Below are 24,218 nucleotides of genomic sequence, written 5' to 3' on the forward strand. Positions count from 1 at the left end.
CCCCACCTTTATCAAATTTAGATCCCGAAATTAAATTTCGTCTCAATTTGGAGGAGTAAAGTACATCTTTTAAAACAATTTTTCTTTTACCAAATCTTAAATAAATATCCCCCTTTCCCTCAATCGGGAATGTTTTACCTTCAATGGCTACAGCCATTTCTTTGTTACTTAATTCTACAAAGTTATGAAAAATGTCTCTGTCCTTTGAGAAGTGGTGGGTGGCGGCACAATCAAAGATATATGAACTGGATCTATCCATTAGACAGTTTGCCTCACTTAAAAAGAAATCTTCATACTCACAAAAATCAGCCGATGGAGAACGGTGGTGGTCATCACTTCGCCGTTGAGAACCGCGCCTTTTCCATCTCGAACGACCTCTCCTTGGACTTAAGGGACGACTCTTTGCTTCAGGACAATACCTCTTGATATGACCAGTCTTTCGACAACGGAAACACGTTACGCTTTTGTTGTAGTCCTTGTTCACTGCGAAAGTTGTCTTGGCTTGAATGTCAAAATCATCATTTCTCAAAGATAGACGATTTTCCTCAGCTACCAGGTCGGACACAATCTTTGAAAAAATGAAATCTTCATCACTTCTCCGCAGTATACTCTGGACAATTCCGTCGAAACAGGATGGGAGGTACCGGAGCAGTTGGAATGACAGAAATTCCTCCGAAAATGGGGTCTTGAACTCCTTCATACGATCGTAAATTCTCCTCAATCTGGCTGCGAATACGTTGATTTTCTCGTTTTCTTCCATTCTAGATGAGGTTAACTCCGAAAAGAGCTTCATCTTGATACTTCTGTTGTCTGGAAAGTAGTTTTCCCTCAATTGGTTCCACGCTTCGTGGGGATCTTCGGTATTCTCAATAATTTTCCTGAATTCATCTCCGACGTGTAGTTATATCACGGCAACAGCAGATTGTCTCCTAGCTTCGAAATTTGCGACGTCTTTCGCGGTAACCCCTCTATCCGTGCTAATTTCGGGCTTGGTCTCTTTTCCAGTGACGATATTCCATAGATTCCGGTCGATGAGAACAAACTTCATATCACTGCACCAAGAAGAGTAGTTGTCATCCTTCAATTTTTCTATCATTATGCTAGAGCACGCCATTCTCTAAAAATATAATTCCAAAAATCTTCGGCCCCTCCTTCACCAACAGTCTCAATTTCTCACAGAAAGCAAGGTTTTTGAAAAAAAATTTGCGCGTGAAATGTCAGTTATGGCAGGAATCGCCCATAACCATCTTGATACCATTGATGAATGATACCACCTGTTAACTGTAATACTTCTTGCAGAGTTAGTGAAAGAACTAACATTTCATCTACTTTCTGTGAATAACTGATGAAGAGACTTCTTTAAAAAATAACTAGAATTTATTAACAAGTGAAAAAATGTAAATATAATTGTATAAACATAACTGAAGCCAAAGGTAAAAAAGATTAATTAAATATGACTAGCAAGTTAAGCTCATCCTAATACGGCTCGCTAATCTATTACTACGATCAGCCAAGCACAGTCGGCAATCCGCCGAACAATACGAGCTCTACCCTAGCTACCTTTTACAGGACAGACATCACCGAACGAGTCTTAAAAAAAAGAGAGCCAATCTCAGCTCCGATCGCTATTAAATAGTCTGTCCTCATCATTATTCACATCGATGCCCTCACGTCCACGCAACCAATGAGGATGCACCAAGTGGCAGAGACGCCTCCCTGCTAAGCCAATGGCGGGAGTCTGTTACGTCACCCTTCCGATCCGATCACTCTCTTCCGATTCACTCGGATCGTTGGTCCGAACAGGCTTCGGTTGATTATCTTGAAGTTCAGTTACCTGGGCAAAAGTAAGTGTAGAGATATTTGTAGAAATTCTATTTCTAACACTTCGTGGGCCTCATATGGTCCGCGGGCTGTAAGTTGAACATCACTAGTATAAATAAATAAAATACTTTGAAATTCCATATACTATGAAATACCAAAGCGTAAAACCTTATAGTACATCCAGTATAGCAAAAAACTGGAGAAGTGCATTTTTTTCTAACAGACCATTTAGCGCGAAACGAAAACATAAAATGCTGGAAAAACAAAAAACCGTTTCGTTTTTTGGTAAAAACAGGATACACACGTTTCCCAAGATGAGGGTGGAAGAAAAAGTTCCAATTAAATAGAAGAGGTGTAAGAAAAGAAAATTATTTTTCTGGTCTAAATCTTCAAAATTCAAAATGTGTACCTGAATACCTGGTTATTGAGAATAAGGGAAAAGATTGGTCATTGACGCTAGGGTTAAATTGTTGAGATGATGGTAAATGTTGCCCTCTATCAGTCCTGGCCAAGCTTCGCCCTTATGTAGGCCGCGCTTTCACAGTAGCTGATCCCTTCTGCTTTCATTTCTATTTGCTATATTATGCAAATTAGACTTCAGTCTCCCAAGTAGTATTGTTTAACTACCAACACAACATCAAGTGACTAACAGTTAATGTGTTTTCATGCAAATTTTTTTTACTGCAAATTAATTTTTTAGTAAATTTTATGATTATGGCTAAAATATTTTGAAAAGTTAGTGTTGTACTTAAAATAGTTTTAAATGTGTTAGTTGCCTAAACGGATTGATATGAACATAAAAAAAACACAAAAAAAAAAAAAAAAAAAAAACCTCAACATTAACCCTTTATTTGGTTTATTATGGCTTTAATCACATACAATCTTTACAATAGCTTCTTATAATGGTTGTTAGTCGAATTAAGTGTTTAGTATCCAAACCAAATCAGTTCATGAAGTTTCAAAAGCTTTTTCCTTCCTCGGAACTTCGTACTTCTTGCTGAGTACTGTCCAGTACAAAGGAATTTATAATGAATCCAGATCATTCAGGTCAAAATCTGAGGCCAAAAACCAGATTTATTTAAGACAGTTCAATCAGTGAATGTTTTTTTTTGTCTCCTTATGTAATATTTAAAAAAGTGCATTGAATAGGATTTGGTACTAAACATCTCATATGAAAGTGTAACAATGCTTCTAACTTATCTACAAAATAACTTCCAACTCTTTTGTTTTCAGAGACTTAAATCTGGAAGACACTTATTTCAACAAAGACGTAGAAAAGGCTTTTGTCGACCACAGCAAAGCTATGTTTGAAAAGAAGACAAAACCTAGCTTACTTATAGCAAAAGAAGTTGGGAATATGTACACTCCTTCGTTATATGCTTGTCTTGTTTCTTATATTGCCAGGTATTGATAATTTTTACAAATTTACTAGAACTTTTTGTTCAAAATGTAATATTAATGTTGGTTGTAATGCTTTTGGTGCAAAATGTATAATTATGAACCAAGTAAGCAATGTTATGTAACAAAATGTAGCTAACGATTATACTGTCAATTCCGGTTAATAGGGCCACATTAGGACGGGACCATTTTGGTCCTAGTAACCGGCTGGTCCAATTAAGCGAACAAGACCTGTGCAGCTTGACCCAACAAGCTATATACAAAACATTTAAATGCCCTTATTATTACTGTGATAATCATATGTATGGTGAGCACTACCGCAGCCAGAAAAATCTTCTGGAGAGAGGGTGTTTTGATCAAAAATACCTTCTGGAAGAGTTTTTTTGATCCATAATACCCAGTGAAGCAGGTTTTTGATCAAAAATACCTTCTGGGGTTGTTTTTTTTTTGGCCAAAAACACCTTCTGGGATTTTTTTTTTTTTTTTTTTGACCAAAAACACCTGGCTAGTTTTTTAAAAATCAAAACAGTCCTATCATATGTTTAAACTACCGTATTAGAATACGCAACCATGTTAAAATCAATGCCTGGGAGGGGGAGGGGGTTCAACCCCGCCTTTGCTGCGCCACTGATGGTGAGCACACCAAGAAGAAAAATTGCTGTTTACAAAAATTTTCCATTACAAAATGAATTAAAATAAAGCGAATAATTCTTTTACAATTATTCAACAGCGTGTTCAGACTGATACAGTTTTAGTTATTCCTTCGAGTCAGTAACAATTCAGTTCAATAACCAGAAGTAACTAAGAATGCGATAGTGAAAAAATAAGTGCTAAAAAGTATTAATTGGTCAAAAAAAAAAAAAAAAAAAACAATTGAATGTAAAATACGTATTTTATAAAAAAAAAAAAAAATTTTTTTTGAAAAGATTTACATATTTTTTGAACGTGTTTACTGAACTGAAAAATTTGAAATTTCACTGAAATTTTGATCATTGCTCGAACAGTGCCGCCATGCAATGGCAGTTTCATTAACTTTTTCTTCCTGTAATTATTGCTGTGTTTAATTGAAAGTTACAAGGAACCATTATTAATTTTTATTGCACTAACTATTAAGTTTGTTGAACCACTAGAAACTTGCTTCAAGATGGCGATTTAAATTTTTTTTTTCAATCTGTATTCATGTTCCTGGCCGAGTAAACGAATTTTTGGTTCCAATAATCGAACAATATTAGGCTTGTGTAATGAGATTTGTTTCAGTTTTTTAAGATTTGGTCCGAATAAGCAGCTGGTCCGATTAACTGATCCACTGTATCTACATATGATCGTTAACAATATAAATGGATGAATAAAAACACCATTTTGAAAGCAAGGTGTTTTTAACCCGTTCGCACCCAGCGTCACACGGACGCTACGCAACGATTCCTCTCTTATCAGCCCAGCGTCACTTCCCTGCTACGCGCTCTGATCGACGCTGACGTCCCAGCGTCACATATATGCTTTCTCGAAATGGAACGATTGAATGGAATATTTAAACGATAATAGATGGCGCTAAATGGCTATAACTTTGATCATATTCGAGTCACATGGTATTTGACCTTCATGTACAGGCTTTAGTTTCTTATTTGGGCCTCTCAATGGGATATATTTTTTCAATGTAAACAACAGTGAATCACTGCTCTGTGCATATGATTTATGAGGTCTCAATTGCTCTTGTTTATATCTTTGCTTCTCTTTTTTTGTTACGAGTGGTTGAAAGAGATATACAGCTAGCTTAATAAATTATGGGGGAGGGAGGAAGGTTAAAATATTTTTGCCTATGTGTTCCAGACTTTTGGGATTCCCCATTCCATGAGAGTGCAGGAATGATTTCAAGTGCACTGAAGTTTATGATTATTTTTGAATCCTTTCTAATATTGTTCTTCTTTATTTATTCTTTTTCATTTGGAGATTAGAAAACTGCAATAAAAATGGTTAGCGAAGTGAAAGAAAGGGAGTGTTTTCGAGTGAATTATGAAGTAGTTTTGAGACTTGTCGTGTGGGAATTTAACTAGTTTAAATTCGTTGACCTAAGTTGTTTTAATTAAAATTACACAAGGAACATATTTTTTTGCTACATTTCTTTTTCTTTCATTGCACACTCACAACGTCTAACTCTAACTTTGTTTTTGTGCACATATCATTTAACTTTGTGCACATAGTTAAAGTTTTAGTATTCTACTTATTTCACTCCCTTCTAATAATGTAATCGTCTTTATATTAATAATTAGTAATCAGTAGTACATTGTTACAGCAAATTTAAAATTTCAAGTCATTATTTTGAGATGCTGATTTTATATGAATATTTTTGTTCAGTTAGGCTTAACTGCTGTAAATGCTCGGGCCGATGGCGGCGTTCCATTTCGGAACGTTCGGTCTCGTAGCTGCACTTCGTTTTCCGGTCCTCAAGGGGTTAACATGCCTTGGATAGCTGCAGTAAACTCTCAAGTGCTATTTTTTTCTAATCATTAAAACAAATATTCAAAGCCCCCAAAAGTATAATTTTTGTTAAATTTTAATTGTGTTGCTCAACTTTTCAATTTAAAAAGAAAACGACCATAGAGTGCTATGTAGAAGAGAGCTACCGCAACGTTTTTATTAAAGTTATGGCAAGTTATTCGAAAATCTAGAATTAAATGCTTTAAAATTAATAAAAAGAAATCGACATCTCGCTTACAATGCCATTTGCATCAGTCTCTGATGAACTTGTATTCTTCCACGCAACTTCGATTCACTTCCCTCGAAAGTATTGGAAATTGTTTACATTTAAAAACTTTTCTAATAATACGAGGTGTGGCTAGAAAAAAACCGAACTGATGCTATAAAAAATTTCTATTTTCCATTATTTACAATTTGATGTTATCTCCTTCAATGTACTCTCCTCCTCGGTCTATACACCGCTCCATACGAATTTTCCACTGTTCATAGCAATGCTGCAGATCATTTTCGGTAAGTCCATACATTACTTCCGTCGCTTTTTCTTTTACTGCTTCAACACTCTCAAATCTAGTTCCTTTCAAAGCTGACTTGACTTTAGGGAAAAGAAAAAAACCACAGGGGGCCAAATCAGGGGAGTAGGGTGGATGGTCTAAGGTGGGAATGTTGTGATTGGCTAAAAAGTCTTCACTGACAACGCATTGTGAGCTGGGGCATTTCATGTGATTCAAACTTTCATGAAGAATCTGCCTAACACTTTCCTTGTCAATTCCTGTCAACTCAGACATTGCTCTGGTTGTTAAACGGCGATCTTCTCGAACAAGTTTACCGATTTTTTCAATGTTGGCATCAGTTTTTTCTGACAATGGTCTGCCAGCGCGAGTGTCATCACTCGTGTCTTCGCGGCCATCTTTAAATCGTTTAAACCACTCAAACACTTGTGTTCGCGATAAACAATCATCGCCGTAAACTTGTTGCAACATTACAAACGTTTCACTTGCAGATTTTCCAAGTTTGAAAAGAAATTTGATGTTAACACGCTGTTCTTTCTGTACACTCAACATTTTTCCGACGCACAGACAAAACGTCAACTACTTAGAACAGACGCCACGGGCAGACTGAGTGCAGGAGGCAGATGAAACTCGAGCAGTAGGCGGAGCAAGAGTCACGTGACAGGCCAGGCGACTTTCAGCGTTATTGCATTCGTTTTATTGTTTCACCTGTGCTAGTTCGATTTTTTTCTAGCCGCACCTCGTATATCATTGATAAGTGAAGTCCAGTTTTGTAAACTCCAACTACCCATTAGTTGGAGGAACAAAAATCTTGCTAAGTAATATTGTAACTGTACTGTTACTGCTATTTTAATTTATCGTCTCCTGTATTTTAAATTTGATGTCTATGTATCGTTGACTTATCTACTATCATCTGCAATGTTTCTGCTTATTTGCATTATTTAATTTTTTTTTAAAATCATCTGCACTATCAGTTGTCTTTTAGTAATGGTAATGGTGAAAGAAACGAGAAAGGACTGTTGAAATATTTTGATGGAATGTGAATGTTGGTTTTTCTCGGCCATCGTTGGCGGGGAATATAATTTATTTTTAGGCAATTATGTAATTAAGTCTTTTTTTTTTAAATAAAAAGTGATAAAGAGTTTGATATATTTACTGTTGTGCACAAATAAGTTTATTTATTAAAATTCCTAAGAAGCAAAAAGGAAGAAATAAACACTTCAAGCAAAGTAAGCCATGTGACTAATGTGCGAGAGGAAACGATGCCTGACCAAACAGTGTAACATTTCAATAGAAAAGTGTTTCTCCAAAGTCTTTTGACCATAGGATATTAATGTGTAATGCAGCATTCAAAATCATCGTCAGTTGGTTCGAGCCTACTGGAATCTGATTCGGACCACCACAAAATGAAACTCATTTGTCCGCAGGACTGGTGACCGTTCCCAGCCAATCAAGTAATTTCATAATTTTTACCTACCTTAATCATTATCTTTTTTTACATACAATTGCAGTGCATTTTATGTACGATATTTTACTATCGATATTTTATGTACAATTTGTTTTAGATGTGAGGAGTTTGATGTTTTAAATACTAAATAAAAGTTATTAGTCGATAAATTTTGCTGCTTTTATGAAAAATAAGTAAGGTGTCAAATACTTTTGTGCTTAGGTAGACATACAGTGGCTCCCAAAAGTGTTCGTACACCTTGAAATTTTTTAGTAAAACCAAAATAGCACAAAACTGAATTCAAATATGAAGTCCAATTTTTTTTTGCACCATTCCTATGCCATTATGAATAAAACCCAGTAGTTTTTTTCAAAATATTGCCAGATTTTATTTTTGAAATTTGTCAAAAAACGAAGAGATGGAAAAAATGCGCCACAAAAGTCATCGTACTCTGAAATATTTTGGAATAAATTCATGATTAAAACTATCATGTGTCGTTTTTTTTTATTATTTTTGCATTGTAATGATACTGTAAAGTCATTACGCTTTAATTTTTTGTTTATTTATTCCCTAATATTCTGTTCATTATTTTAAAATGGCTGGTATGAGTAAAAACCAAAACGCGATTCGAAACTTGATTTTTTTCCCCTCGCAGTAGCCGTAAATTGGTTTGAAATGTCTCTAAATTAGTTAATTTATACCATTCTATAGTGAAGTGCTTGATAAAATGCTTTAAAGACAAGAATCAGGTCGAAAACAAGGTAAGAAAAGGTCAACCAGCGAAGTTAACAAAGCATGATCGGACATTTACAGGTTAAAAAATTATGAAAAATACAACATTTGAGTGCTGAAAAAGTTTCTGCAGAATTGAATGAAACATTTTACGTTTGATTTTCTTCTAAAATTGTTCGCCAAGTTCTCTGATTACCTGGGTTAAATGGGATCTCGATAGAATAGATATGAATAGATGAAAATACATTCAACATTTTGGGTCAAATTGTTGTATAATTGTAAATGGAAGAAAAAATGAGGAATTTAATCTTAAGAACTTAGTTGGATCAGTTAATCAGTACAGTGAAGGTGTTCTTGTGTGAGGGTGCATATCAACATCAGAACTTGGAAGTTTGGAATTTTTTGATGAAATAATGAATCATGCTGTTCATTTAAATATTTTAAAAAACAAGTTTAAACTATTAGCCCAAAATTTGGTAATCAGAAACAACTTTGTTTTTTATCAAGATAAGAAGCACTCGTTTGCGTTTGGTACCTCAAAAATTGTCCTTACGCTTAGAAATATCTCCTCAATCGCCAGATTTAAACTTAATGGAACATATTTGGATATATCTGGTGGCTAGATTACGAAAATACATCATTGAAACGAAAAGCGAACTAGAAACAGCAAGACTCGAAGTGAGACTGAACACTTACTCAGAAATTGCACAAAAAAGAAAGAAAAAACAATGAAATCTGTTCCCAGACTTTGAAAAGCTGTTGTTAATACTGCATGATATTCTTACTTAATAATAACTTAGTAAAAAGTCAGATTATTTACTAATTTTTTGACATTTTTTTCAAAGTGTACGAAGATTTTTGTGAGATCAAGTTTCTGGCACTTTTTGATTATTGATTTCTTAAAAATCAAGTTTTATTAGGTTATTAAAAATTTTCATGTAGTTTTGTTGAAAATAGATAATAGGTCTTAAAATTAAACACCCATTCCAAAATACTAATTTTAACGAATAGATAATGGCTTATTTCATTGAAAATCGTAAGTGTACGAACACTTTTGGGAGCCACTGTATGTATTTCATGTTAAATTTGAAATGGACTAGTCTCATTCTTTGCGGACGAGTACATCTTTATACTTACTGGTCAGAAGAACCAATAACTTTTTAAAGGCTTTTAACTGTTGTAATGATATGAAAATGCAGTTTAGTACATACATTTTACCACCTGTGTTACAAGTTTCTAGTGTGTGTTTCTTCTTTCTAGTCAGAGAATTGAAGATCTTTTGGGAATTCGTGTTGGCATGTTTTCGTATGGGTCTGGTTTGGCAGCTACTTTGTTTTCCTTACGTTTCACAGAAGATATTGCTAAAGGTTCAGAGCTACGCTACTTACACGAGAGTTTACAGAATGTTCAATCGAGACTTACCAATCGAATTAAAGTGAGCCCGGAAAATTTCACGGAAATATTGAAGCTCAGAAATGTTACCCATCACCAAGGTAATTTCTTTGAAATCATCGTTACTTTATTTGTTTAACAACCCCTATCTTCTTTCAATTGTGAGTTTGATATTTGCTGATTTGATCTTATTTTTAACCCCTGACACACAAAGGAAGGGGGGTTATAAGTTTGACATGTCTGTGTAACTGTCTCTGGAACTCTAGTGCCTAAACAGATGCAACCAATTTTGAAAAAAAAAAAAAATGTTTGAAAGTAGAGTTGATCGAGAGTGTTCTTAGCTAGGTTGGGTCTTCGGATGACATTAACTAACCAAGATTTTAATTAAAAACCTCTGAAAGGTTTTTCGCAATTTTTGCAGTGAAAACATGTTTAAAAATTCAAAAATTCAGTACCAAAATAAAAAGTAATTTTTTTCTGTATCTGATAGAATGTGTTTTGAATATCCATGTTACATAGAATTCGAATTATAACATTTTTTAAAAGCAGATTTTAACTACGGCTGAGCACGATTGGAAAGGAAATTCATTGTTGGCCAACAAGGAAATTAAACACAATGATTTAAAATTTTTATTTGTTGCCAGTTACTATTTGTAAACAAATAAAATACTTGTAATTGATTTTTAGCAGTATAAGGCTTTTAAACTGATTTTCAATTGTCCCTCTTGATTCTACGTTTGCGACTCAGTCAGGTTTTTTAAAAATTTTAGTTACATGTTATAAGGAAGAGAAAAGTTATACAACTCATAAATTTTTTTCTTTGGAGATACACATATGTGTATATGCTTTCTTACTTAGTTTAGTTCCATTCCATAAATACTAATCTTCCTTCATGTTAGTTCTTTGATATAGGGTAATACAATCAGGGTTGCCAGACGTCCCGGATTTCAAGGGACAGTCCCGTATTTTGAAAAAGTGTCCTGCATCCCGGGAACTTCCATACGGGACGGTTAAAGTCCCGTATTCTAGCTGATAATAATATTTTACAGAACGAGACATTATTTTACGGAAGAAAAATAAAGCTAAACAAGAAATGTGAAATGATGAGCAATAAGAAAATTATGTGGCAGCAAACGCAAAAATTATTTTCCTCTTTATTTGGTTTGTATGTTTTTGTTTTGGGCGGCAGACCATGAGGAACCGAATGGTTGCTTCTTTTTGCTCTTTGACTCATGTTCGAAATATATCTTTGCGCATGCGTCGTCAAACGCAATGAAAACGATTTTTATACTTTGATAGGCAACACTTTGTGAGGTTTAATGCTTGGTTGCCATGGTATTTTTCAGATTTATCATGAATAGACGTCTCAAAAATATCCCCTTCCCCCTTTTCACACCTAGAAACCTGTCCCGTATTTACTGTTCTTGATTCTGGCAACCCTGGTAACGGCACCAGTAACATACATGCTTAAGACATCGCTCTCAGATTAACTCAGTTTTCTGAGCCTTTTAATGTATTTGGACTTTTAAAACTATTTTTCTCTCATGCAACTACATCTCGTCTAGCGTTTGGCTGCTTCTGGATCCTTTGAATGAGTTAAGTGTTTATCTGCTCAATTTCGAATAAAGGTCCGGCCCCCCAGTAATAGACACTGAACATTTTGACCATGCCCAGCAACAGATAGGATGAGGAAAGGATGAGTCATGGACAGAATTTCCCTTTTCTCTTCAAAATGTGCAAAAGTTCTTTATTTTTAGAACTAAAGCCTTAATATTGTTACAAATTCTGTTAATAGTAATTATTTTTGTGATTAATTTGTCGTAATCTAGCTAAATTTGGTCGTTTATTCCATTATCTTTCATCTAAAATTATTGTAGTAACGTAACCTGTAAATAGTTTCTTGTAATGAATATGCAACCCCCTGACATTCGACTGAAGTATACGTTCCTCCTTTTTTTTTTCATTGATAAAATTTGTGAATGAATAAAAAGAAAGTATGAGATATTTGTAGAATGTTATCGAAACTTCTCAATGGAACATTGTGGAAACTTTTCAAGGATTTATAAATAGCCCCCGCAGCATAAAAAGTCGGTCTCGATTGAGAATTTGCACTGAGAGTGTATTAGCTCTGTTTATTGCGAGGCATTTCGCTGTGTTGTTTTCGTATTTGGAAGTATATACGTGTGTAAACGTTGAGTTTATGGTGTTGTGTGATAATTGCTTAATTGCTGATGAATAATTTTGCAGTTGTTGACGATCTTTCCTGTACATAGTGTAAATAAATTTCCTGTATTTTTCATCAAGAACTGTGTCGTCCTTTCAAGAAATTTGAAGCTGCACCGGGACCTGTAACAATATAGTGAAGCACCGTTTATACGTTTTTGAAGAGACTGTATAAAAAAAACGTATAAACGAAAAAACGTATAATAGGTTATTGTGTATTAGACTTTGCTGGGACCAATTTTAAAAACGTATAATTGATAACAACGTATAAAAGAGAAACGTATAAACGGTGCTTCACTGTATATTCACCATGAGGTCTGCTGGTGTTTCATTGAACATGAAACACCAGCAGACCTCATGGTGGCTGTTCATTACCTTTCACCACTGCCTTGTAAATACCAACAGGCTCATGAAATTCATTCTGACAACACTAGGATGGTGGCACCGTATTCATGGTCGCAGCAACATCAGCTTTACTCACCTAAAATTCTTATTATTTAAATCCAAATTTACGACTGTCTGTTACTTGGACCTTTGTCTGTTACTGGTGCCTTTATTCTAGTCAAGCTACTTAGTGAGATGCCCTTTTTATAGAAAATATTAATGATTTCCATGCTGACAATGTTTCTAAAATTAAAGTGATTTTAACAGAAAATTTCAGACTTTTAAACTTTTTCACCTTTATAATGTGCATATTTATTTTATTAATGACTAGCTGCGTTTCCCGGCTTTGCCCGGTCTACCTTGAAAAAAACCATTGTGTCGAGTGAAGTATCTTCAATAACCAGGATTAAATGAAAGAAAAAAAACCATCATGCAAAATTTTCTCGCCAAACAATGACGACAGATACTAAAATAATTTTGAGAAATCAAAATAAAATGAGAAAGGCATAACCATGGAAACACAAAATAAAATAAGTTTAAGAATTGAAAATGAGAAAGATGGAAATAGACAATGGATTCAAAAAGCGTTACCGTGGAAACGCAAAATAAAATGGTTAAAACTTGAATAGAGAACAGATTTTTGACCTTCATTTAATTCGCTTGTAACTTTTTTCTAATACAGATAGAGGGTTAAACTTTCGACCTTAGGTCGAGTTAGGTCTGGAGTTAAAAAAGCAGCTCTTTCCAATGATGTCAAAAAGAAAACTGTGGGACAATTCCTTCACATTTTATTGATGGATTTAATGAAGAAAGTAGTGCCTAAATTTCAGCTAAGCCTAAAAAAGTTCGAGCTAAAAACGTAAAAAACTCCCGTTGCAATTAAGTTGGAGCATTGAAAGAAATTGCGTAGAACGCGGGAAATTCTTCCCTTTCCAATGATATATAATATTACTATTTGCGAGTAATTTTTAACCCCCCTATTCGGGAATTTATGTGAAAATTGGGCCTAAATTGGAATAAAAAAAGAACTATTCATCGAATTGTTTTCGAACTGGTCTGCAAACCTTCTCAGGACTTAAAGGAACAAACTGTGAAAATTTCAGCGAAATCGGCCAGGTAGTTCTCGAGTTTAGCGAGTTTAAACACACAGACGCTTTTTGGAAACTTCATTTTATACTATGTAGAGATTTCAACGAAGTCACTGCAGGCTTGTGGAGAAAAATCTTTGATGCTGTTAGACATACTTCAAGGCACCTTTATCTGTGACTTTGTCTGTGTTGAAATTTTCTACCATTTGTTCTGTTGAGCTGTCGAAAATGTGAATTGGTTATTTTTCTGTGTTTATCAAATAAAGCAATATTTCTATGGATGCTAACACTAATAAATTTGTTGAATTTTCAATTCCTACTAACTTGTTTTTTTTTTTTAATTCCTTTACTTTGCATGTACTTACTGCAGTGTAAAAAATAAACCATCAGCTAAGCTTCAGTTAATGCAGGTTTAATTCAAATCAGGTTTAATCAAGGTTTAATGTTGTGTTATTTTGTTAGTTTCGTTTTGGTCAATCTGAAATCAAATTGAATGATATGATCAAACTGTGAAATCTTGAAACCTGAAGGTAGTTGGCAAACACTCAAAATATCTTTTTTCTGGAGTATCATTGCACCTGTTTGAAATTTAACATGATTATTTATTATTATTTAAAAAAAAAAAAAAAAAAAAAAAAAAAAAAAAAAAAAAAAAAAACTTTGAAACTCAAGAACTTCCTTTTTCTTTTGTAAGAAGCCTTTTTTTTTTTTGCAACGACTAACATTTCCTGAGCACTTTCAGTGTGCTCAGTTTTTCTTCAACTTTTGATTTTTCTGTCTCACTCTTTGTTGGATACCAGAAAATGCAATGACCTCCAAAACTATAAATTAGTAACTAAAATCAAGTATTACAAATAAAATTTTGAAATTTCTCTGGAAAACTTGACCCTCCCCCCCATTTTCATTTATCATTATGTGGAAAACAAATATTGCATGTACATAACATTTTTGAGCTCTATTGAACAGTAGTATGTGAGTTAACAATTTTGCAAAGTTTCAAAAGTATAGTTTATACTCTTTTTGCTGGAGCTAATCGCGGTAAATTAAACTTCTAAAAGATGTTTTTGAGAAAATTAAGGGAAAAAAAATAATTTCAGTTAAATTAGTTCCTTTACGTTTTTCTTTTCTAGTTGTGTGTGTGTGTATATATATATATATATATATATATATATATATATATATATATATATATATATATATATTTTTTTTTTCTTTTCAGCTGGTTGTTATCAAAATGTTTAAAATGAACATGAAAAATTACACAACATTGTTCTTCCATTGCCAACTCCCCTGGCATTCTATGTCTGAATTATATTTTGTTTTCTGTCATACAGAGCTGATAATATACAGGGCGTTCCGTTTCAACCTGCAAGACCTTTATTTTCGCAACCGTTACTGAAAGTTTTAAGCAAAAACGAAAACGAGTCAAAAAATATAAAGTTTAACTTTTTATACAGGCCCCAAGGCCCCTTATGTTTAGAGAAATTTTCCCCATTGAAAAATGATTCCAACAGAAAAAGTTTGACATTAGTACGACCAATATTCACTGAGCGATGAAACACAGCGTTTTGTGACTTGCTTGTATACTTCCAATTTCAAAATGGTTCAAAATCAGATGCAGAGTTAAGATATTGAAAGTTTGAAGCAAAAATAAAAATGAGTCAAAAAATACAAAATTTAACTTTTTATGCGAGCCCTAGATCCCCGAACATATATTTAGGGAAATTATCACCATTGAAAACTATTACTAACACCAAAAAATTGAAACTTGTGCGTCCAAAACTCAAGGAGATATTCGAGTTTTAAGTTTTCAGGGACCACACAAAAGATGAGATTGGAACTTATCGCCCGTTCAGAGGAATGTCAGGTTGTCGAAGTAAAAAAACTAAGTATTTATATTTTTCATTAGTAATTCCAAAATAAATGCAAATTTTATGCCATGATATGCAATAGCACCCAACAAAACCTTGAACAATTTGAAAAATCACACTTTATGCACACATATATTTTTAAACCCTTGTTAATCTCTATTTCCCCCCCCCCCCAAATGGTGTTAATTATGGCGGGTGTAAAGTGGTGTAAATCACAAAACGCTGTGTTTCATCGCTCGGTGAATATTGGTCGTGCTAATAATAAACTTTTCCGTAAGGGGACTTGGGGCCTGTATAAAAAAGTTAAACTTTGTATTTTTTGACTCGTTTTTATTTTTGCTTAAAACTTTCAGTATCTTAACCCTGCATCTGATTTTGAACATTTTTGCAATTAGAAGTATGCATCTAGGACTAACGGTTGCAAAAATAGAGGTCTTGCAGGTTAAAACGGAACACCCTGTATTCTTTGCTTAATACATTAAGAAAAACAAAGTCTCACAGAATTATTAGATATTGCTACAAAAGCAATTATGATAAGTAGTGATGCATGTTTTAATGAACTTAAATTTACTCTTTTTTTTAAAAAATTGTGATACATTTCTTTTTATACTTTTGTAGCACCATACTCTCCAATTGGGACAGTAGAAGACTTGTTTCCTAAGACGTGGTATTTAGAATATGTTGATGATAAACACAGAAGAAATTATTCTCAGCTTAGAGGTGCTCCATGCATTACATTAAATGGACATATATCAAAAGTAGTAAGTGAAGCTTCAGTAATTTTCATTCTCAACCAAAATTTTATTTAACAAGTCTTAACACATTTTTTTCAGTAAGTTACCACCCTATAGCCAGGGCCAAGGTAGAAATACATGAAATACACCGCCAGCTCAGTCATTCCGGGCGAGGACTGCAGTTTCGAGCTTATTAGCACTCATCAGCCCGGCATAGGAAGTGACTGAGCTGGAGGTGGAAAACCTCTTGAGGAAGCCAAGAGTGCCAAACAAACTGGTAGCTAATATAGAATAGCATAAAGAATTGATTGGTCAGTGCTAATTCTATATTAGCTACCAGTTTGTTTGGCACTCTTGGCTTCCTCAAGAGGTTTTCCACCTCCAGCTCAGTCACTTCCTATGCCGGGCTGATGAGTGCTAATAAGCACGAAACTGCAGTCCTCGCCCGGAATGACTGAGCTGGCGGTGTATTTCATGTAAGTCTTAACACAGTTTATGCAAACTAAAATTTGTAGGGAAGAAAATGTACCAGCAGTTTTATTTAAAACTAGTGGCACCCGCACGGCTTCGCCCGTAATAGAAAAATTAAAGGTCTTTTGGTTCGCTTGTATATTTACAAATAATGTATGGTGAATTTTCTCGCCAATTGGCTTGTACCGACGTTACAGTTCCACGTTATGATAATTTTGTAATTTATGATAGTTTTTTTCTTAAAATTGGAATAAAAAAAGAACAAAATCGAATTTTCGAAAAATCGCTCCGAGGTGCAACACCCCCATGCTACAAACTAATTTTGTGCCAAATTTCATGAAAATCGGGCAAACGGTTTAGGCGCTATGCGCGTCACAGACATCCAGACATCCTACAGACATCCAGACATCCTCCGGACAGAGAGACTTTCAGCTTTATTATTAGTAAAGAAGATAGCATTAAATATTTATGTAAAATGACATGTGATTGTACCAGCTGCTTGCACAGAAATTTTGGGGCCCGTCATAGATGACTTATTGGTCATAGATGACTTATGGCCATTGGTCATAGATGACTTATGGCCACTCTCCATATTGTTTACCCCATGTCTCTGCATGTATTTCGCACCTCATTAAAAAAATCTTGGGCCCCCTGCAGGCTCGGGCCTGGGACAACAGGTGTCCCTGCTCCCTCCCTGTGCACTCTCCTGGGTTGTACACTGTATGTGAAGACAGAAACTAGATAAATAAGGTTATTTATTGAAGAATATTTTAATTTAGCAATTGCTAGCTGCGTTGCCCGGCTTTGCCCGGCCCACCTTGAAAATAAAAATTGTGTCTAGTGACGTATATTCAACAATCAGGCTTAAATAAATAAATAAATAAATAACATCATGCAAAATTTCCCTCCCAAACAATAACGACTGATATTACAGTACTTTTTAGGAAATTAATCCAGAAAGATGGATTTAAAAAGCGTAACCATGGAAACACAAAATAAAGTAAGTTTAAGGAATTAAAATGCGAAAGAAAATGGTTAACAATTTGAATGGAAATGAGATTTTTTGAACTTGATTTAAAAAGGCTTGTAAGAGATAGGCTTGTTTTGAGATAAAAGCTTAGTTTTTCGACCATAGGGGTCGAGTTGGATCTGGAGTAAAAAATATCGCTTTTTCCAATGGTGTCAAAAAAAAAAAAAACTGTGGGATGATTCCTTCACTTTTTATTGATAGATTCAATGAAGAAAGTACTACCTAAATTTCAGCTGAGACTAAAAAAATTCGAGCTAAAAACGCAGATAACTCCCGCCATAATTAAGTTAGAGCATTGAAACAAATTGCGTAGAACACGAAACATTCTACACTTTCCAACGATATGTAATATCAATATGTAGAAGTAATTTTTCACCCCCATATTTGGGAATTAATGTGAAAATTCGACCTAAATTGGATTAAAAAAAGAACTACTCATTGAATTCTTTTGTGACCGGTCTGCAAACCTCAAAAAGAAAGATACTGTGAAAATTGGCTGGGTAGTTCTCAAGTTTTGCGCATTCAAACAAACAGACGCTTTTTGGGGACTTCATTTTATACTATGTAGAGATAAATTGAAAACTATTGTTGTTATAGACTCGCCTAAATTACCATATTCTTGATAGCTTTTTAAATTTATGATTACTAAATTATTCGTCTCAAAGTAACCATATTTATCTAGTTTCTATCATCAACTGCAATTTTCAACTTCACTTCATATAAATATTTAATGCTATTTTTTACATCTGTTGAGACATTTTCTTCCCTATAAATTAAAAATGCACCAATTAATGGGCCATAACTTGCCACATTGCCCATTACTTATAATCGGCTCCAATTAATTGATGGGATAATATGTTTTGGTTAAAATTAATGTAAGTATGCAACAAGAAACTATGTAGAATGAGTTCATGAACAATAAGTACACCCAAATCTCTTTTTGTGCAGTGGATAGGGACCGCATAAAAAAGAATCGCATAAAAGATGTTCGTTTGTTTTACAAATAACTTCGTCCGTTTTATAAATACTATCGTCAATTGAGTCCCAATCTGACTGATATTTTCATACACCGCACAAAAAAAGTCGCACAAAAAAAGACTGCGCAAAAAGAGGTTTTGGGTGTAAATGAAATTTTCTTATTTTTGTTTTTCAGATATTGTTTGTATTCACTGTCTATATACATAACTACAACAAACATTTAGCAATTTGTTTGCAAAATTGTTACTTTTTCATTCTAAAAGAAAAAACTGTTATTGTTGTTTTGATTTTTAAAACATGCTTTATTTATTTTGTTTTTTAGAAAAAAATAATGATCATAGCAATGTTAATTGTTTATATTTAATTTTACTACTTTATCTACAAAATTATATGTTCCAACATGTGTCATGAGTCAATGCTATTTTCTACTGTTCTACCTGTATCATAGTGTTTTAAGATTACTTTATAATTTTCATGAAGAATAAAAGTCCTGGATTAAGTGGCTTCTAATAAAATAAAAAGAAAGCTACCTCATTAAAAGTGTATACTGATCATGGGCAACTAACTAAATATTTGAATATTTATGTTTAGTGTACAGAATACAACTTTACTACAATAATAAGAAAATTGACTTGCAGAATTTGAATAAAATTTTAAGTATTTTTTCCAAAATAACCTTGAAAATGGAGGAAAAAAAATCATTTATCAAGTGTTTCTGAACAGTTAAAATTATTTAAAAAATAATAAAATAAATAAATAAAATAAAAATAAATTAATTTAAAAAAAATATTGATAAAAAATAAATGGTTATGGAGAAATCATAGCATTAAAATCCTAATCATTTCTACTAATTTGCTGCCAGTTAATCAGTAATTGACAGATTATCTTCTTCCAATTAATCGTTGACACTAGAAAGACTGAAATTTTCTGTATACCTAAAAATACCGAAGGGGCCAGTGTGGTCCCTACCCAATTTTTTGGGTGAATACTTTTAAAAATTCTTCCTGAGTGAGTCCACATGTCCGATGCACCTTCTTATATGACTAAATAAGAACTTAATATGTTATTATTTTCCGCTTTTCTGTCTTTACTTGCCAAAAGGTAGAACTAGTTTATCTTTCAAAGAGCAATGGCCACCGTTTGGCTGGTAAGCAATCGGTGCTGTTTATAGCATTTATACATCCAACCGACTGCGTGAAGAGAAAGTTACAGGTTAAACTAGAGTGAGTAGTATTTGTTATATGTTATAGCAATTAGGTGAAAGTTAGAAAAATATCTTTTTTTATTGTAAAATAACTTAGGGGCCACTGTGGCCCCTCCCGTCTTTCTAGGTATAAAGATCAATATTTACAGTACTATGAGGCGAATCATTAAATGAATAAACAATTATTCAAACCGTGACTTATAATGAAAAGTCAGAAAGTTCCATCAAGCTCCGTTAGATATTATTCAAGTTATTGCACAACAAACTACGCGAGGGGCCACACAGATCCCTCCATCTTTCTAGTGTTAATTGGCCAACTTGTATATTCATGCATCCTTGCTACAAATTAAGTCTGCTACGGTGGAATTGCCCTTATGTAGGCTTGCCAGACGTCCCGGTTTGACCGGGACAGTCCCGGTTTTCAGGGAAAGTCCCGGTGTCCCGGCCAGTTTACTTCAGGTCCCGGAAAATTTGATTAGATGACCAAAATAGTCTAAAAAGTATTAACTGTGAAGGATCATTTTGGATAATTACTTTGTCATTTTAAACACTGACTTGTAAAATTAATATCGAATCAGCTTGTGAGGATTTTTACAACAACATTAAAACCAAAGACTTTTCAAAAAAAGTCCTAGCGAATGAAAAATACATGTAAATATTGTTCAAGTTTTTATTCCTCATTCAAAGTTTTTCTTCTTACTAAAGTAACTAATAAATATTAACACGTAAAAAATAAAATGTTTAAATTTATCTGCTTGTGTCATTTATTATTACCCCTGGTTTAGGCTCATAATCAGTATTTATTCATAGCATTGAGAATGAACTACCCTCTTAAATATGCTAAGAACCAGCGATGGGGTGTGTTCCCTCCCTTAAGGGGCGTTTGTGATTCGAAATTTCCAAATATTTTGGGCTGACATCACATTTTAAAGCTGAAAAATTGTTTAAAAAAAACTTTTAAAATGTTTCTTTTTAATAATTTCTGCTTTCATGTTGCAAAATCTTTTATGGGGGGGGGGGGGATCGAGTTCCTCATAATTTTTGAAAATTTCACGCTGTTTTCAGAAAATTTTACTTGAGTCCACTATCACCCCCTGGTTTCCTTTTGAGTACTCGCGACAAGGGGGGGGGGATTCCGGTGGGTTTCGATTGGCCTTTTCAGAAATCTGGCAAGCCTACCCTTATGTAGTTTGTGCATTTATGTGGTTTATGCAGTTACTTGGTGTGCATTCAAATGGTTGGGTGAAAATGAAGACTGATATTTTCTGCATTAATAGCATGTGCTATTCATTGGTTTTCTTTACTGATAATAAAGCTCAAAGTCTCTCTGTCTGGATCTCTGTGACGCCTGAACCGATCGGCCGATTTTCATGAAATTTGACACAAAATTAGTTTGTAGATAGGGGTGTGCACCTCAACGATTTTCGATTTTATTCTTTTTCTATTCCAATTTTAAAAACATTTTACCCAGCAAGTTATCATAAAGTTTAAGAGAAAATTACAAAATTATCATACCGTGGAACTGTAACATGGGCGAGCCATTTCTTGCAAATTGGCGAGAAATTCATCATCCATTGTTTGTAAATATACAGGCCGACCAAACGACCTGTTAATTTCTACTACAGGCAAAGCCGTGCGGGTACCGCTAGTTGACTTTTAATCCATTCCAATATAAAAACATTTTTCTTTTTGTCCGACAGAGCAATTCTTTGCACATCGAGACCAGCAAAGTTACGGATGAATTTTGCAAACCCAGTGCCACACCAATTTCTATTAAGGAAGGACTCCAACTTGTTTGATTGGTCACCCTCAGTGTCTCGCGTCTTGCAAAAATGGAAGCTGTGCACCTGAAGGTATACAAGCAATTGTCTACTTGTGTCGATGTAATCATTTTAAAGTTCGGAAGCTAATAAGTTATTGGAAAAATATTAGACAAAATAGCATTTCTATTTTTTGTACATCTACTTACTCATGTCTATTCATATTGAACAAAAAGAACTGTATATTGTTGCTGAATAATGGCAGCAATTTCACAAACCTTATATTTTATTTGTTATGTTTTTTTTTTCTTGTGGGAGCCAGTTTTAGCTTTTGTTTATAATTACTTTTCCCTTTTCAACTGTTCTCTTATTTGTTGATGGTCTAATGTACTTGTTGGATTTATGGTTCTGTTAATGTTGAATGATCAAATGAAGAAGGTTTAAGAAATAATATTGAGATTTTATAGTTCTTTGTTTTAATCTTGTGCATAAAATTTTTTAAGTAAATTAACCAAGCGTAACCAAAACTGGAACACACTGTCTCATGTAAATATTGTTGGGTAAATCTGTGAAAGTGATTACCAGTGTTACTGTTTAATAACAAAATTCCTAATAGTTATTTATTGCTTAGTTTTAATAATCAAGTTAAATAAGTGTATTTTAAGCGGAGAATCAATAAATAGTAAAACATGAAACATTATCGTTTATTCAGGAACAATAAGTAAAAAAAAATCAATATTAAAAAAAACACCAGTTGAAAAAATACAGTAGACATGTGTTTTTTAACGTTGTTTTTCTTACTTTATTGTTCAACAAAAAGGTGTTTATTTATCTTATGTATTTTAGGGTTAAGCAAAAGTTCCTTCATTGAAGCAAAGGTTGTAAGCATTGAGGTGTAAGAAATTTTATTTAGTGTATTTAAGGAAAAGTGACAGCAGAAGTGAATTTAGAATTTTGTTGTTTGGTTGCCAACGTTAACCGCATTTACGATTTTCCCGCTGAATGGGCTTTTTGTTTTTCACTGAACCAAGCTTAGAGGCAGTTTGTTTTTTTGTTTTATTAAAATTTTCAAGCTACCACGCATGAAATTTATGCAAATGGAAAGCTCATGCATTCTTCCTTCAGAGGATATCAATTGTTTTGTAAAAGTATGGATTTATAATGGAAGTTCAGAATGAAATTGCAAAAGTAAACAAGCACGCGTAGCTCAAAAAACGTCCCATTGCTCCACCCCCCTTGGAGGAATTCGCGCCAAAAACCAATGGGCACAAGTTCGCATAGGGGCACATATGTTTACCGAATTTCGTTCGATTTCATGCGGTAGTTTTTGCTGTAGAGCGGCCACAAAAAACTGGTCACACACAGACGTGACACACACACGGACACACACACATACACACAGACAGACATTTTCCAAAAATAGTCGAAATGGACTCGGCACACCTCAAAACGTTCGAATCCTTCGAAATTCGAAAATTTGCACGAATCCAATACTTTCTTCTATATATTAGATATAGAAGAAAGTAAAAATGTTTATTACTTACAAAAGTTTTTGCTCAAAATGTCTGATTCCAGTCTTACCACCTCAAAGCAGACCAGAGTGTTGCGAAATGCCTCATTGCTTCACAGTTTTCATTTCTTTACCTTGGCTATCACTTCTCATTGATTACGCTCTAGCTGTCTTAGTAATGCTATTTTTTTATTTTACTAGTATGTGCAGCTTGTTTGTGGAGATAATGCTTGATGATGAACTTTATTTCCAAAATAGATAAGCATTATGTAGAAAACTGGTTTATAATTTTCATTGCATTTGAATGTGCATTGATTATTTACTGCATTTATTTATTTATTATTTTTTTTAAATTTTTGCGTGCAATAGGGAAAGGGGAAAAAATGTGTAGGTACTTGCTCATTTGCAATACTTATGCTCACTTGCCTGGACCAATGCTGTAGTTTGGAAAAAAAAAAGTTTACTGGTACTCACCTTGGGGGTGAGAGGGGGGGGGGGGGACTCACCTCAAAAAAAAAGTGGTTTGAAACCAACTTACATTGAATTTGCATCGTTTTTACTATACGTTTCAATAATGTTTTTACAAATACAGTCAATTCTCAAAAACTCGAAGTTCGAATTATTGGTAGGTCTAGTTATGAGAAGTTTCCACAACAGACTCAAGAATTTGGGACCCTCTGAAAGCTTAGAGATAAAGGAATATTCAAGTTATACGCTTTGAGGTATCGAGATTCGACTGTATTTTGGGGGGCCCCCCCCATCACTACAGCACTAGCCTGGACCATTGTTTTTAAAAACTAATCAAACTATACATTTATGTTATCATTTAAAAGTTTGTCCTGCACCTTAATTTTCATTTGGAAAAACGGCTATTTTGAGGTATAATACGTTTTCAATGAATGGCATCTAAGCTTTTTGAAGCTTCAATGCTAATCAGAGCAGTTAAAGCAAAATGAACTTAAATTTGAAATGAAATTTTGATTGAAACTCACCTCTATTTACATGTACAAGTGAAGCAAAGTGAAATTTGCTCACTCATCTGAAAAAATAACTTTATTTCACAATCTATCAACATCAACTATATTTAAGTGCTTAACCACAATAAATAATCAATTTAGTTGAGGTTTTTTTCCCCAGAAAAATGCACTTTTTGCTTCATTTGATTTGCTGTTGATGTTTTGAGATTTTATT

General features: G+C 33.9%; 1 protein-coding gene across 1 annotated transcript in view; it reads left to right on the plus strand.

Moving 5' to 3' along the window:
* Positions 1-23,385, plus strand: part of LOC129224719 (hydroxymethylglutaryl-CoA synthase 1-like) — an 85,876-nt gene extending 62,491 nt beyond the window's left edge. The window contains exons 6-9 of the mRNA XM_054859265.1: positions 3,055-3,225; positions 9,643-9,875; positions 15,959-16,101; positions 21,458-23,385. Of these exons, the coding sequence (XP_054715240.1) occupies positions 3,055-3,225; positions 9,643-9,875; positions 15,959-16,101; positions 21,458-21,556 (646 nt within the window). The 3' untranslated portion in view covers positions 21,557-23,385. The remainder of the gene's footprint in view (positions 1-3,054; positions 3,226-9,642; positions 9,876-15,958; positions 16,102-21,457) is intronic.
* Positions 23,386-24,218: the final 833 nt, after the last annotated feature.

Source organism: Uloborus diversus, chromosome 6 (genome assembly GCF_026930045.1).
Source record: "Uloborus diversus isolate 005 chromosome 6, Udiv.v.3.1, whole genome shotgun sequence".
Lineage (NCBI taxonomy): Eukaryota > Metazoa > Arthropoda > Arachnida > Araneae > Uloboridae > Uloborus > Uloborus diversus.